General features: G+C 49.1%; 1 protein-coding gene across 1 annotated transcript in view; it reads right to left on the bottom strand.

The window, feature by feature from the left end:
* The window catches only part of LOC100093611 (maltase-glucoamylase, intestinal), a 105,635-nt gene that overhangs the window by 76,039 nt on the left and 15,982 nt on the right, over positions 1 to 13,614 (bottom strand). The window contains 5 exon segments of the mRNA XM_029047544.2: positions 440 to 565; positions 2,628 to 2,740; positions 10,532 to 10,631; positions 12,611 to 12,782; positions 13,111 to 13,262. Of these exon segments, the coding sequence (XP_028903377.1) occupies positions 440 to 565; positions 2,628 to 2,740; positions 10,532 to 10,631; positions 12,611 to 12,782; positions 13,111 to 13,262 (663 nt within the window).

The raw sequence follows: 13,614 nt of genomic DNA, 5'->3' as shown, positions 1-13,614 counted from the left end.
GGATACACTCTGTCAGGGCTTGTCTTCTCACGAGCAGGTTGTTTCCTCGAAAATAATTTGTTGTCTGTCATTAGCCACTTCCCCGAGGCAGAGGCGGTGTCTCAAGGTGGACGCTCCTCAGTGACACTGCTGCTGGCTTGCCTTGAATTTCTTCAAGGGCTTTTCCCAATAACCGTTTGTAAGAAGTGTGGCCTTGGGCCTGTCCGTGGTCCCATGAGGGCAGCTCAGCGGCAACTGTGAACCCCCTTTCCCTGTCCCCAGCTGGTCAATCTGGGCCAACCTGATCTCATCCCTACCCCCATGTCCAGGAGGACACACTCACGTAGTAGATGCCAGCCTCCCAGGTCCTGGCCACCACTGCTCTCATCCCCTCTGTCTGGTAAACCTGGGTCAACCCATCCTCATACCCATCCCCACCTTGCCAGGAGGACACACTCACATAGGGGATACCAGCATCCCGGGTCCTGTCTACGACTGCTTTCATCCTCTCCAGGCCACCATACTCCCAGCGGCTCAGGTGGAATCCCAGGCTCCAGTAGGCAGGCAGGAACGGTCTCCCTATCAGCTGCAATGGGGAAGGGGAAGGTTAAGGCGTCAGGTGGCAGCTCACCACGGCTAAACCACGTCCAAATGACTGCCTGCTCTCCAGCGACCGCCAGTTGGGTGGCGGGGGCAGCCCCCTGGGGCCAAGGAACAGACAGCAAAGACACGAGCTGGGAGAAAGACAAATTAACAGTCTGTAACAGGGGCATGATTTGCTTAGGAGGTGTTAGTTTGAATTACAAATATGTCTGGGCCTCCTAACAAATCTACCAGTCCCTAGTAGAAAGAACTCAATATTCATTCATGGAGAAGCAGCGTGGCTCAGTGGAAAGAGCATGGGCTTTGGAGTCAGGGCTCATGAGTTTGAATCCCAGCTCTGCCACTTGTCGGCTGTGTGACTGTGGGCAAGTCACTTAACTTCTCTGTGCCTCAGTTCCCTCATCTGTAAAATGGGGATTAAGACTGTGAGCCCCACGTGGGACAACCTGATTCCCCTATGTCTACCCCAGCGCTTAGAACAGTGCTCGGCACATAGTAAGCGCTTAACAAATACCAACATTATTATTATTATTACTATTTATTGAGTGCTTACTGTGTGCAGGGCACTGTACTAAGCGCTTGACATGGGACCAGTCATAGGAAGCAATCTGACACCGGCCTGGCCCCCACAGCCTGCATATATCCCCGGCAGACAGTCCACCCTCTAGCCGCTTCAAAGATTCCGGCCCCTGACAGAGAACCCAGGCTGTCCGCTTTCACCACAAAACCCCTCCCAGATGAGTGCTCCTCGGTCCACTCTGGGGGGAACTGCATGCATCCCCAGAGAACAGCACCTCCCAGATCTGAAGCATTCCCTAGTCTGCATGCCCATGGTCAGCCTAACTGTTTTCCTCTGGAAGGTCACCGGAAATCCCATCTCCCTCTTTATTGTGCCGCCCCCTGCTCAGAAGACTGGAGGACCTCATGATCTAAACTATGAAGGCAGCCCAAGGGGGGCTGCTATGAATCACTCTTTTATCAGATCATCTTGAAGGACTGCCCCTGGTTTAATGTGCCGAAGTGCAAAATGCACCAATCCATTGTGGAACCTAATTTACTTGTAGGCACCCTAAAGCAGCCCCAACCTTTAATCTGAACGATCACCACCAACTCAGGGAGGCCTCCATCTGATCCTGCTGCTCAGTGTTGCCACTGCTAAATACCAACACAGGGCTGGGGGATGCTCCAGATCCAGGAGGGACTGTTCTCCCAAGATGTGCGCAGTTTCCCCCAGAGCGGACCAGAGGGCACTCATCAGGGAGGGGTTGTGCGGGTCGAGGCGGACAGACCGGCGTCTCTGGTGGGAGGACGCTGTCTCTGGAGTGAACCATCCACCAGGGACGGCTGCTGGGGAAGGAACTCAGGATGGTGCCAGATTGCGTCATACGACTGATAAGCGACTCCTTTCGCAGGTCGATAGGACATCCATGCTGCATGTACAGCCAAGCATACACATACACAAGTGCACACATGGAAACACCCACAGGAACCCAGGCACTCAGTGACTACACACCCTAGAACGAGCTAAGCGGAGAATTTCTGTGGGGAGGGGTCGGGTTGTAGGAAAGAGGAGCTAGGGACTGTCTGTCAGGGAAATCATTTTGTGAAAATGCAATTAACTAAAAACAGATGGAGCCCCTTATGTCATGGGAGAGTGTGGCTAGCTCCTTGACCACCAGAGCCACCAAGAGGGCTAATCGAGCAATAGAAGGCCACGTGGCTAACGATGAGGCTACCTGCCAGGTCATAGCAGCAGGGCCAGTGTCAATACTGCCCTGCAGTCACTGAGGTCATCTATAGCTCCTGCACATGAAACTCCTCCGTGGGCCTTTAACATGTCCGCACACTTGCTAATCCACTCCCATGGACCCCATGTGAGCAATGAGGGAATGGACTTTTCACATGGTGACACCTCTGGCTACTGTGGGAAGAGAAAGGTATAAAAATGTTGGCTGTAGCTCCAAGAGATTGAACCTTGTCTCAAGGGGAGGGGGTCCCTCCTAACAGGGTGGTAACCTCCAGGAGCGACACTGACGACCACTCACCTCCAGATACTCTCGGACCACTTCCTCTGGCGAGCCACCCAGGAACACGTAGAAGTCGAGGATGCCGCCGACCGTCCGGTAGGTGACCGCGGGGGCAGGCTGGAGGGCCACCTCTGCAGGAAGAAAACGTGAAATGAATAGTAAAACGGGCAGAGCATTCAGGGGCATGTGGGGGTTGGAAGCGGGGCAGAAGGGGCTGTTCATTTCAGAGTATGGAGGGCCCATTTCTCCAATTGTCTCTGCACTCTGGCTGTACTCCACCCCAAGGGGAGGATCTCCACCACCTCAAATATAGCAGAATCTGAAGCACTATTTAACTTTTCTGAGAGGTAGCATGCCCAACAGAACAGGGAATCAGGAGACCTGAGTTCGAATCCCAGATCGATCAATCCATCAGTGGTAATGATAAGTAATAATTGTGGTATTTGTTAATAATAATGACGATGGCTTTTGTTAGGCGCTTACTATGTGCCAAGCACTGTTCTAAACACTAGGGGGATACAAGGTAATAAGGTTGTCCCATGTGGGGCTCACAGTTTTAATCCTCATTTTACAGATGAGGTAACTGAGGCACCGAGAAGTTAAGTGACTTGCCCAAAGTGGCACAGCTCAGCTGTGGCGGAGCGGGATTAGAACCCATGATCTCTGACTCCCAAGCCCATGCTCTTTCCACTCAGCCACCCTGCTGAGTGCTTACTATGTTCCAGGCACTGTACTAAGTGCTGGATAGCTCTGCCACTTGTCTACTGTGTGACCTTGGGAAAGTTACTTCACTTCTCTGTACCTCAGTTACTTTACCTATCAAATGGGGATTGAGAATAGGAGCCCCATGTGGGACAGGGACTGTGTCTAACCTGATTTGCCTGTATCCACCCCAGCGCTAGTTCAGTGCCTGGCACAAAATAAGTGCTTAAGAAATACTACAATGATTACTATTATTATTTTTGAGTGCTCTGCTCAGCACTTAGGAGAATACAGTAAAAGAATTGGTAGATACACTCCCTTGCCCACAAGCTTACAGTCTGGCGTGGGAGACAAACATTAATGGAGAAGCAGCGTGGCTTAGTGGATAGAACACGGGTCTGGAGTCAGAAGGTCATGGGTTTTAATCCCCGCTTTGCCACTTGTCCGCTGTGTGACCTTGGGTAAGTCACTTCACTTCTCTGAGCCTCAACTACCTCATCTGTAAAATACGGATTAAGAGTGTGAGCCCAATGTGGGACAAGGACTGTGTCCAATATAACTTGTATGTTAATAATAATAATAATAATAACAATAGTAATAATTGTGGCACTTGTTAAGCACTTACTATGTGTCAGGCACTGTTCTAAGCACTGCAGAGATAAAAGGTAATCAGGTTGTCCCACGTGGGGCTCACAGTCTTAATCCCCATTTTACAGATGAGGTAACTGAGGCACAGAGTTGCTTGCCCAAGGTCACACAGCAGACAAGTGGTGGAACCGGAATTAGAACCCATGTCTTCTGACTTCCAAGCCTGTGCTCTTGCCACTAAGCCACAATGTCTCTACCTGAGTGATTAGAACAGTGCTTTGTACATAGTGAGTGCTAAATAAGTACCATTATCATATAAATAATAATAAATCTTATATAATAATACAGGATATAATAAAAAATAACAATATAAATAATGCTGTGTGACCTTGAGCAAGTTACTTAACTTCTCTGTGCCTCACTCTCCTCATCTGTAAAATGGAGACGCAATACCGATTCTTCGTCCTGCTAAGACTGTGAGCCCCATGTGGGACAGGGACTGTGTTCACCCTGTTTGAATTGTTAACTATGCCAGCATTCAGCCCAGTGCTCGGCATATAATGCACATTTGACAGATACCACACTGATCATTATTATGAAGGGGCTAACATGTATGTGTGTTGACGGCTGGTCCCCAAGTAGGAGTGGAGTCCCCAGTCTGCCAGAGGAGCTTCCTTCCTGGCAACCTCTCTGATGAGCAGGAAGAAAGAGGAGGATGGAAGCATGAGCGAGAGAGAGAGAGAAAGAGAGAGAGCAAAGAAAGGAGGAAGGTTGTGGCAGCTGAGGAGGAAGAGAGGAGGAAGGAGGTAGGAAGAACAGAAGGAAGACGGGCCACTCCTCACATTGCCATTGAGCAGAACTACTTGACTACTGCATCAGCCTCCTTGCCGGCCTCCCTGGCTCCCGTCTCTCTCCACTTCAGTCCATATTTCACTCTGCTGCCCGCACCATTTTTCTTCAGAAGTGTTCAGTCCAAGTTTTCTCACTCAAGAACCTCCAGTGGTTGCCCATCACCCTTCACTCATTTACCTTGCCCAGCTCCTACCATACCTTACTGATTTCCTACTACATCCCAACTAGCACACTCCAATTCCTGAAACACCATCTACTTTCTATATCTTGATCTCATCTATCCACCGATCCCTTGACCATATTCTCCCCTGGACCTGGAACCTCCTCCCCCTTCATAATCAACAGTCAATCACTCTCACCATCTTCAAAATCTTCCTAAAATCTCATCTCCTCCAAGAGACCTTCCCTGACTAAGCCCTCACTTCCCTTCCCACCCTCCCTTCTGCATCACCAATGTACTTGGCTGTGAACCCCTTAAGCATTTTGATAACCAGCCCCGCAACAATTATGTCCATATCCTTATACTCTACTATTTCCCCTATCTGTAATTTTTTTTGATGTCTGTCACCCCCTGAAGACTGAAAGTTCCTTGTGAGCAGGAATGACATCTACCAACTCTGTTGCATTGTACTTTCCTAAGCCCTTAGGACAGTAAGCGCTCAGTAAAAACTATTGACCAATTGATTGATTGACTGAGGAGGCATAGGATGCATAAAAGGCAGAGAGGAGGTGGAAGAAGCAAAGAGGAAGAGGGAAGCATTGTGGCCTACTGCAAAAACCAGAGGCCTGAGAGTCTTCCTCTTACCATTCCTCTCCAAACTCCTTGAGCAAGGTGTTTACACTGGCTGCTTTCACATCCTCTCCTCCAATTGTATCCAGACTCCTCCAATCTGGATTCCACCCACTTCACTCCACCGAAACGGCCTCTCAAAAGTCACCAATGATCTTACCGAATTCAATGGCCTCCATTCCATCCTAATCCTCCATGACTTCCTCAGTTGCCTTTGACAGTGTCAACCACCCCTTTCTCCAACCTTGGCTTCACTGACACTGTCCTCTCCAGGTTCTCTGCCTATCTTTTTGTTCATTCCAAGTTGATTTTTTCCTCAGTCTCTTTCATGGGCTTCTCCTCTGCCTCCCATCCCCTAAATGTAGGAGTCCCTCAAGATTCAGTTCTGGGTCACCATCTATTTTCCATCTACACTAACTCCCTTGGAGAACTTATTTGCTCCCATGCTCCCAAGACTTCAAATCTATATCATCAGTTCTGATCTATCTCCTTCCCTGCAGTCTCAACTAACTCTCTTCCCCTCTTCAAAGCCCTACTGAGAGATCACCTCCTCCAAGAGGCCTTCCCAGGCTGAACCCCCCTTTTCCCTCTGCTCCCCCTCCACCCTCTGCTCCACCTCCTTCCCCCTTCACCTCCCCTCAGCTGAGCCCCCTTTCCCTCTGCTCCCCCTCGCCTCCCCTTCCCACCCCACCTTCTGCTCCTCCCCCTCTCCCCTTCCCCTCCCCTCAGCACTGTGCTCATTTGTATATATTATTTATTACCTTATTCATTTTGTTAATGAGGTGTACATCCCCTTGATTCTATTTATCGTGATAATGTTGTCTTGTTTTTGTCTCGTTCTGTTTTGCTCTGCCGTCTGTCTCCTCCGATTAGACTGTGAGCCCATCATTGGGCAGGGATTGTCTCTATCTGTTGTCAAATTGTACATTCCAAGTGCTTAGTACAGTGCTCTGCACATAGTAAGTGCTCAATAAATACTATTGAATGAATATTTCCTCCTTCCTTCAGAATATCTCTACTTGGATGTTCTACTGACACCTCAAACTTACCATGTCCAAAGTAGAACTCATATCCACACCCAAACCCTGCCTTCCCCATGACTTTTCTGTCACTGTACACAGTACCAGCATCCTCCCTGTCTGACAAGCCCACAACCTCGGCACTTTTCTTGACTCATTTCTTTCATTTGAACTACATATTCAATCTGTCACCAACTCCTGGCGATTCAGCATTCACAACATCCACTCCATTCAAACTGCTACCATGTAAATCCAAGCACTTATCCTATCCTACCTTTACTACTGCATCAGCCTCCTTGCTGACCTCTCAGCTTCCTGTCTCTCCCCACTCCAGTCCATACTTCACTTCTGCCCACATCATTCTTCTGCAAAAATGATCAGGCCATGTTTCCCACTCCTCAAGAACCTCCACATCCATATCTAACAGAAATTCCTTACCATCGGCTTTAAGGCATTCAATCACCTTCTCCCCTCCTACTGTACCTGGCTACTCTCCTGCTACGACCCAGCCGACACACTTCACTCTAATGCCAACCTACTCACTGTACCTCGATCTCGCCTATCTGGCCGCCAACCCCTTGTCCATGCCCTGCCTCTGGAACGCCTTCCCTCTTCATATCCAACAGTGATGACTCTCTCCACTTTCAAAGACTTATTAAAAGCCTATCTCTGCCAATAGGCCTTCGCCTACTATGCACTCATTTTTCTCTTACCCACTCCCTTCTATGTCACCCTTGCACTTGGATCTGCACTCTTTATTCAGCCCTTCTGCAGTCCTGCAGCACTTAAGTACTTAGCCATAATTTATTTATTTGCATTAACTTCTATCTCCCCAACTAGACTGTAAGGTTGTCTATCTCACCATGGACCTCTTGCCCACATCCTGCCTCTGGCCTGGAATGTCCTCCCTCCTCATATCTGACAATTACTCTCCCCCACTTCAAAGCCTTACTGAAGGCACATCTCCTCTAAGAGGCCTTCCCTAACTAAGCCCTCCTTTCCTCTTCTCTCACTCCCTTCTGAATCACCCTTACTTGCTCCCTTTATTCATCCCCCCTCACATCCCCACAGCACTGATGTACATATTTATAATTTACTTATTTATATTAATCTCAGTCTCCCCTTCTAGCCTGTAAGCTCATTTGGGCAGGAAATGTGTCTGTTTACTGTTATATTCAACTCTTCCAAGTGCTTAGTACAGTGCTCTACATACAGTAAGTGCTCAATAAATATGATTGATTGACTGACTAAGCTTGCTGTGGACAGCGAATGTGTCTACCAACTTTGTTATATTGTACTCTCCCAAGTGCTTAGTCCAGTGTTCTGACACTGTAAGGGCTCAATAAAAACATTTTATTGACTGACTGATCAGAGGACCTGGTTTCTAATCTCAGTTCTGCCACTTGACCGGTGTGTGAATTTAGGCTAACCACTTAACATCTCTGTGCCTCAATTACCTCATATATGAAAGTCCTCCTCTCTCCCCACCTATAAACCCTCCCCAAATCACACCTCCTTCAAGACGCCTTCCCAGATTATGCCCTGTATTTCCCCTATCTTCCCTCCCCTCTGTGTCAACTATGCAAATGGCTGCATAACATTTAGGCACTTTTTTATTCACCCCAACCCCACAGTACTTACGTAAATATCCTTCTACTCTTCTATTTCCCCATCCCTAATCTATTTTAATGACTGTTTCCCTCTTTAACTCTAAGTATCTCATGGGCAGAAATTGCATCTACTAACTATGTTGTATTACTTTCTCAATCACTTACTCTGCCCACAGTACGTGCTTAATAAAAAATCATATAATAATTTAAAAAAATGAATACCATTGATTGATAAAATGGAGATAAAATATCTGTTCTCCTTTCAACCTAGACTATGAGCCCCATGTGGGTACAGGACTGTTTCAGACCCAATAACCTTGTATCTACCCCAGTGCTTAGTACAACTCTTGGCTCATCATTAGTGCTTAACAAATGCTGCAATTAGTATTGTTAGAAAGAAGGAGGAGGAGAAGAAGGAGGAACCTCCCTATTCACTCTACCCACTCTTGATGACCAGATTGCTGTTCTCAATTCCACCCTTTCTACTCAATTCAACTCACTTGTTCCCCTTTCCCTTCGTTGCTCTCACACCACTAAACCACAGCCCTGGATCACTGCCACTGTCTGCCTCCTTCGTTCTTATGCTCAAACTGCTGAATGCTGCTGGCGAAAGTCTAAACACCAAGCCAACCTTATTCACTTTAAGTTTATCCTTTCCTGCCTTACCTCTGCCCTCTCCTCTGCCACCAGGCAAAACTAATTTTCTTCCCTCATTGACACCCATGTCCATCACCCCTGTCCACTGTTCCGGAAATTTAACTCCCTCCTCAGGCTCCCGGTTCCTCCCACTCCTCCCTCCATCACCCCCAACGATCTGGCCACCTACTTCATTATGAAAATTAACATCATCAGGTCTGAGCTCCCCAAAATCACCCCTCCCCCTTCACCATCCTTCCCCCTGCCACTCTCAACCCCCTCCTCTACTTTCCCATCCTTCCCAGCAGTGTCTTCAGAGGAGATCTCCTCTCTCCTCTCAAGTGCCACCCCTTCCACCTGTGCTTCGGATCCCATTCCCTCTTATCTGATAAAAATTCTCATCCCTTCCCTCCTCCCCTCTTTAATTGCATCTTCAACTGCTCACCCTCCAATGGCTTCTTCCCTTCTGCCTTCAAACATGCCCATGTCTCCCACATCTTAAATAAAAAACCTCTCTTGACCCCACTGCCCCTTCCAGTTATCACCCATCTCTCTCCTACCCTTCCTTTCCAAACTCCTAGAGCGAATCATCTACACTCACTGCCTCGAATTCCTCAACTCCAACTCTCTCCTGGCCCCTCTACAATCTGGCTTCTGTCCCCTCCACTCCACCAAAACTACCCTCTCAAAGGTCATCAATGACCTCCTTCTTGCCAAATCCAATAGCTCCTACTCTATCCTTATCCTAATCTCCTCTTCCACCGCTCAGCTTCCTTTGACACTGACAACCATCCCCATCCCCTGCTCCTCCTCTCTTCCCCATAGGCTCTACTCCCTCCCTCTGCTCTACCCCCTTCCCTGCCCCAATGCACTTGTATATATTTGTACATATTTATTACTCTATTTTATTAATGATGTTTACATATCTATAATTTTATTTATCTATTTTGATGCTGTTGATGCCTATAGACTTGTTTTGTTTTGATGTCTGCCTCCCCTTCTAGACTGTGAACCCGATATTGGGTAGGGATTGTCTTTATCTGTTGCTGAATTGTACTTGCAGCACCCCTCTCCTCCTAACCCTCTGCACACAGTAAGCCCTCAATAAATGACTGAATGAATGAAAATGGGAGAATGAGAAGGATGTGGAGGAGAAGAAGGATGATTCATTCATTCATTCAATAGTATTTATTGAGCGCTTACTATGTGCAGAGCACTGTACTAAGCGCTTGGGATGAACAAGTCGGCAACAGATAGAGACAGTCCCTGCCGTTTGACTGGCTTACAGTCTAATCGGGGGAGACAGACAAGAACAATGACAATAAACAGCGTCAAGGGGAAGAACATCTCGTAAAAACAATGGCAACTAAATAGAATCAAGGCGATGTACAATTCATTAACAAAATTAATAGGGTAACGAAAATATATACAGTTGAGCAGACGAGTACAGTGCTGTGGGGATGGGAAGGGAGAGGTGGAGGAGCAGAGGGAAAAGGATGAGGAAAGGGGAGAGGGGAAGGAGGAGAAGGAAATGGGGAAGGAGAAGGAGGATAAGATGGGGGAGGAGGAGAATAAGGGGGAGAATAAAGGGGGAGGAGGAGAGTGTGGGGGAGGAAGAAGGGGAGGAGCATGAGGGCGAGAAGGGAGAGCAGGAGAAGAGGGGAATGGGAGGGATGGAGGAGTGCATGGGGAGGAGGAAGGAGGATGGAGGGAGGAGCATCTCACCCATGGCATTGCTGTTGAGGAGGAACACCCCGAAGGAATTGCCGGTGTTGTCTTCCAGGCACAGGAAGAATGTGTGAGCCCCATATAGGTTCTTCACATCCTGGCATCGGGAAAGAAAACTAGTGAGTTTCCAGTTCCCACCTTCTTGAGAGTCCTGGAGTTCTGGGCCCGGGCAAGACTGGTGAAAGAGCTACTACCTGGCAACCACTGTCCTGGAAGGAGTGTCACCTAGTGGATAGAACATGGGCTGTGGTCTAATGGATAGAGCACCAGCCTGGACCTGGGTTCTAATCACAGCTTCACCACTTGTCTGCTGTGTGACCCTGGACAAGTCACTTCACTATACTTCAGTTCTATCACCTGTAAAATGAGGATTAAGACTATGAGCCCATTGTAGGACAAGGACAGTGTCCATCCTATTATCTTGAATCTATCCCAGAGCTTAGTCCAGTGCCTGGCACATAATAAGTGCTTAATGAATTCCATAAAAAAAAACAAACCAACACTGCCTAGGAACCACTGCCCAAGAGCCACTGCCTGGGAGCCAAAACTTGGGAGCCAGTGCCCGGGAACCACTGCCTGGGAACCACTGCCCAGGAGCCACTGCTCGAGAGTCAGTGCCCAGGAGCCACTGCCTGAGAACCAGGCAATTATCCTGTATCTATCCTGTATCTAACCCATTATCCTGTATCTACTGATTATCCTGTATTTACCCCAGCACTTAGAACAGTGCTCTGCATATAGTAAGTGCTTAACAAATACCATAATAATAATAATAACCACTGCCCAGGAATCACTGTCAAGGAGACACTGTCTGGCAGAGAAGGGATGTATGAGCCCCATACAAGTTGGCCCTGTGCTGGGACCAGGAAAGGAAGAGAGAAATGAGCACTGGGCCAGCTCCACATGGGCAGAGATCATTGGAGAAGCTCAGTGATGTGAGGGTACTCCATTTGCAGGGTGGCTGGGCACATTCAAATCACCTCTGCCTAAGATCCAGAACTCACACTCCAGATCCCAGCTTCCTCCCCAAGTCTACTCCTTCACTCTGAAGATTCTGAAAAACTGACCTTCAGGCCTCTAAACCAGGCTGCTCCTTCTGCTATAATACCAGTCACTTGCAGCACCCCCCTCCTCCCAACCCTCCAGGAAGCCCCCTCTCCAGCCCTAGAAAGGCCCACATGAGGCAGCCCCTCCCAGGACTGGAAAGCCCCAGACAATCCACTTGGGATCCCAAGACGCCTAATTTCCCTACAGTGGCCCAAATTTGCCCAAGTGTTTTCTCAAGGTTCTGAAGGACCCCAAACATCAGACCACTTGGATGGAGGCTATTAAAGGGGTTTCCTCCTTCCCACTGGCTAAGCCTGGGGACATGCAGTCAGCGTGGCCCAGGGGAAAGAGCACCAGCCTAGGAGGCAAAAGAGCTGCGCTCTAATCCCGGCTCTACCACTTGCCTGCTGTGTGACTTCAACTTCTCTGTGGCTCAGTTTCCTCATCTGTAAAATGGGGATTACATACTTGTTCTCCCTGTTACATAGACTGTGAGTCCCATGATGGGCAGGGAAGGTGTTCAACCTATCTCGTAACTACTCCAATGCTTAGTAAGCACTTAAATACCAGTATTATTATTACTATTATTATCATTATTATCAATAAACTCAACTGCTCATGGAGCATCATGGTAGATAGTAAGCATGCAAGTACAATACTATATCATTATTACAATCATCAACCTCAGCTGCTTGTGAAGTCTGAGAGCAGAGAGGAGCATACATGCAGAGCTTTGCTGTGGAACCAAGATAAAGTTTCCCAGGCTCCCCCTGACCCTGAGGCTCGGGGAAGTCAGGGGAACCAGAGCAGCAACTTGACCTGCTTCTGGACAGGGAGATGTGAGGGAGGGGGTGGGGAGAAGAGAGAGAGCGCAAGAGAGAGGCAGAGAGAGAAAGTGTGTATGCAGAGGTGGTGGCCGGGGTAGGTGAGCTAGGCTCACGGCTACTTTCCAGGCCGAACTAGACTTAGGGCCACTGTCCACGCCAAGCTAAGTTTGGGGTCGCTGCCCACACTGAGCTAGATACATACCCCAGTGGGAAAAGTGTCACGAGGAAAGATGGGCCACGTCTTCCAGTCCAGGTCATGCCGGTACTGCTGGTGCACATGCTCTCCAAAGCCATATACGTTGGGGCTGGGCAGGCGGGTGGACAGCTGCAGGAACTGGTCGGCGTACTGCAGAGGCCCAATGCTCGTGTCCAGCCTGTGCACACACAAACACACACGGAACAATGTCTCAGAACCGCAGAAGAGCTATGGGGAACAGCCTCTGAAAGCTGCAGGAGAGGTTTCTCAGTTCAAGAAAGCTGCTCAACAGGGGCTCTGCTTTGCCACCCCCATTGAACTATTCTGTTTTCTTTTTGCCCCCCTGGGTGAGTGAGCTTGCAGTGTGGCCAGATAGGGGGCCAGTTACAGGGCCAGATAGGAGGCCAGATATAGGGTCAGGTCTGGGGCCAGGTCCAGGGCCACATCTCCCCCTGCACCCCTCCCCACCCTGGCAGGGTACAGATGGCAGAGGAAAGCAGGCTTACAATACACGGTCGTTGCTCCTCCTCTTCAGTCGGAGGCTGAACGGCCTCTCCGTGACCTCGACGACGTAGTTCACGGGGGAAATGGCATTTCCATCGAACGGTCTGATGTGTTCATGGGGGACTTCAAACCTCATCGCACTGGGGTCTGTGATCTGCCCCAGGGAAGGAGAAGAGGGTGGTGGACTTTACCAGGGCCACCACCGATGAGACTCTTGAGGCTGAGGACACCGGGCCTGTGGGCTGCGACAGGACCTGCGGGCTGCAGCGGGGGGCTGTAGACTGCAGTGGGGCCTGTAGTTCTGTCAGGGGCTGAGGTGGGGGCTGCAGCAGGGAGTGTGGCTAAGGAAGCTTGGGCGGGGAAGCATGGCCAAAAAGCTGGGAGTGGGAGTACAAGGTGGGAAGTGGAGAAGTCAATCAGAGAAAGCCTCCAGGCTTTCAGAAGGCACTTGAAGATGGTGAGAGTAGTGGTTGCCCATTGTGCAGAGAGAGGGAAGTCCAGGTGGG

Source organism: Ornithorhynchus anatinus, chromosome 2 (genome assembly GCF_004115215.2).
Source record: "Ornithorhynchus anatinus isolate Pmale09 chromosome 2, mOrnAna1.pri.v4, whole genome shotgun sequence".
Lineage (NCBI taxonomy): Eukaryota > Metazoa > Chordata > Mammalia > Monotremata > Ornithorhynchidae > Ornithorhynchus > Ornithorhynchus anatinus.
Note: the sequence above shows the minus strand (reverse complement) of the source record. Positions and strands in the feature narration are given on the sequence as shown.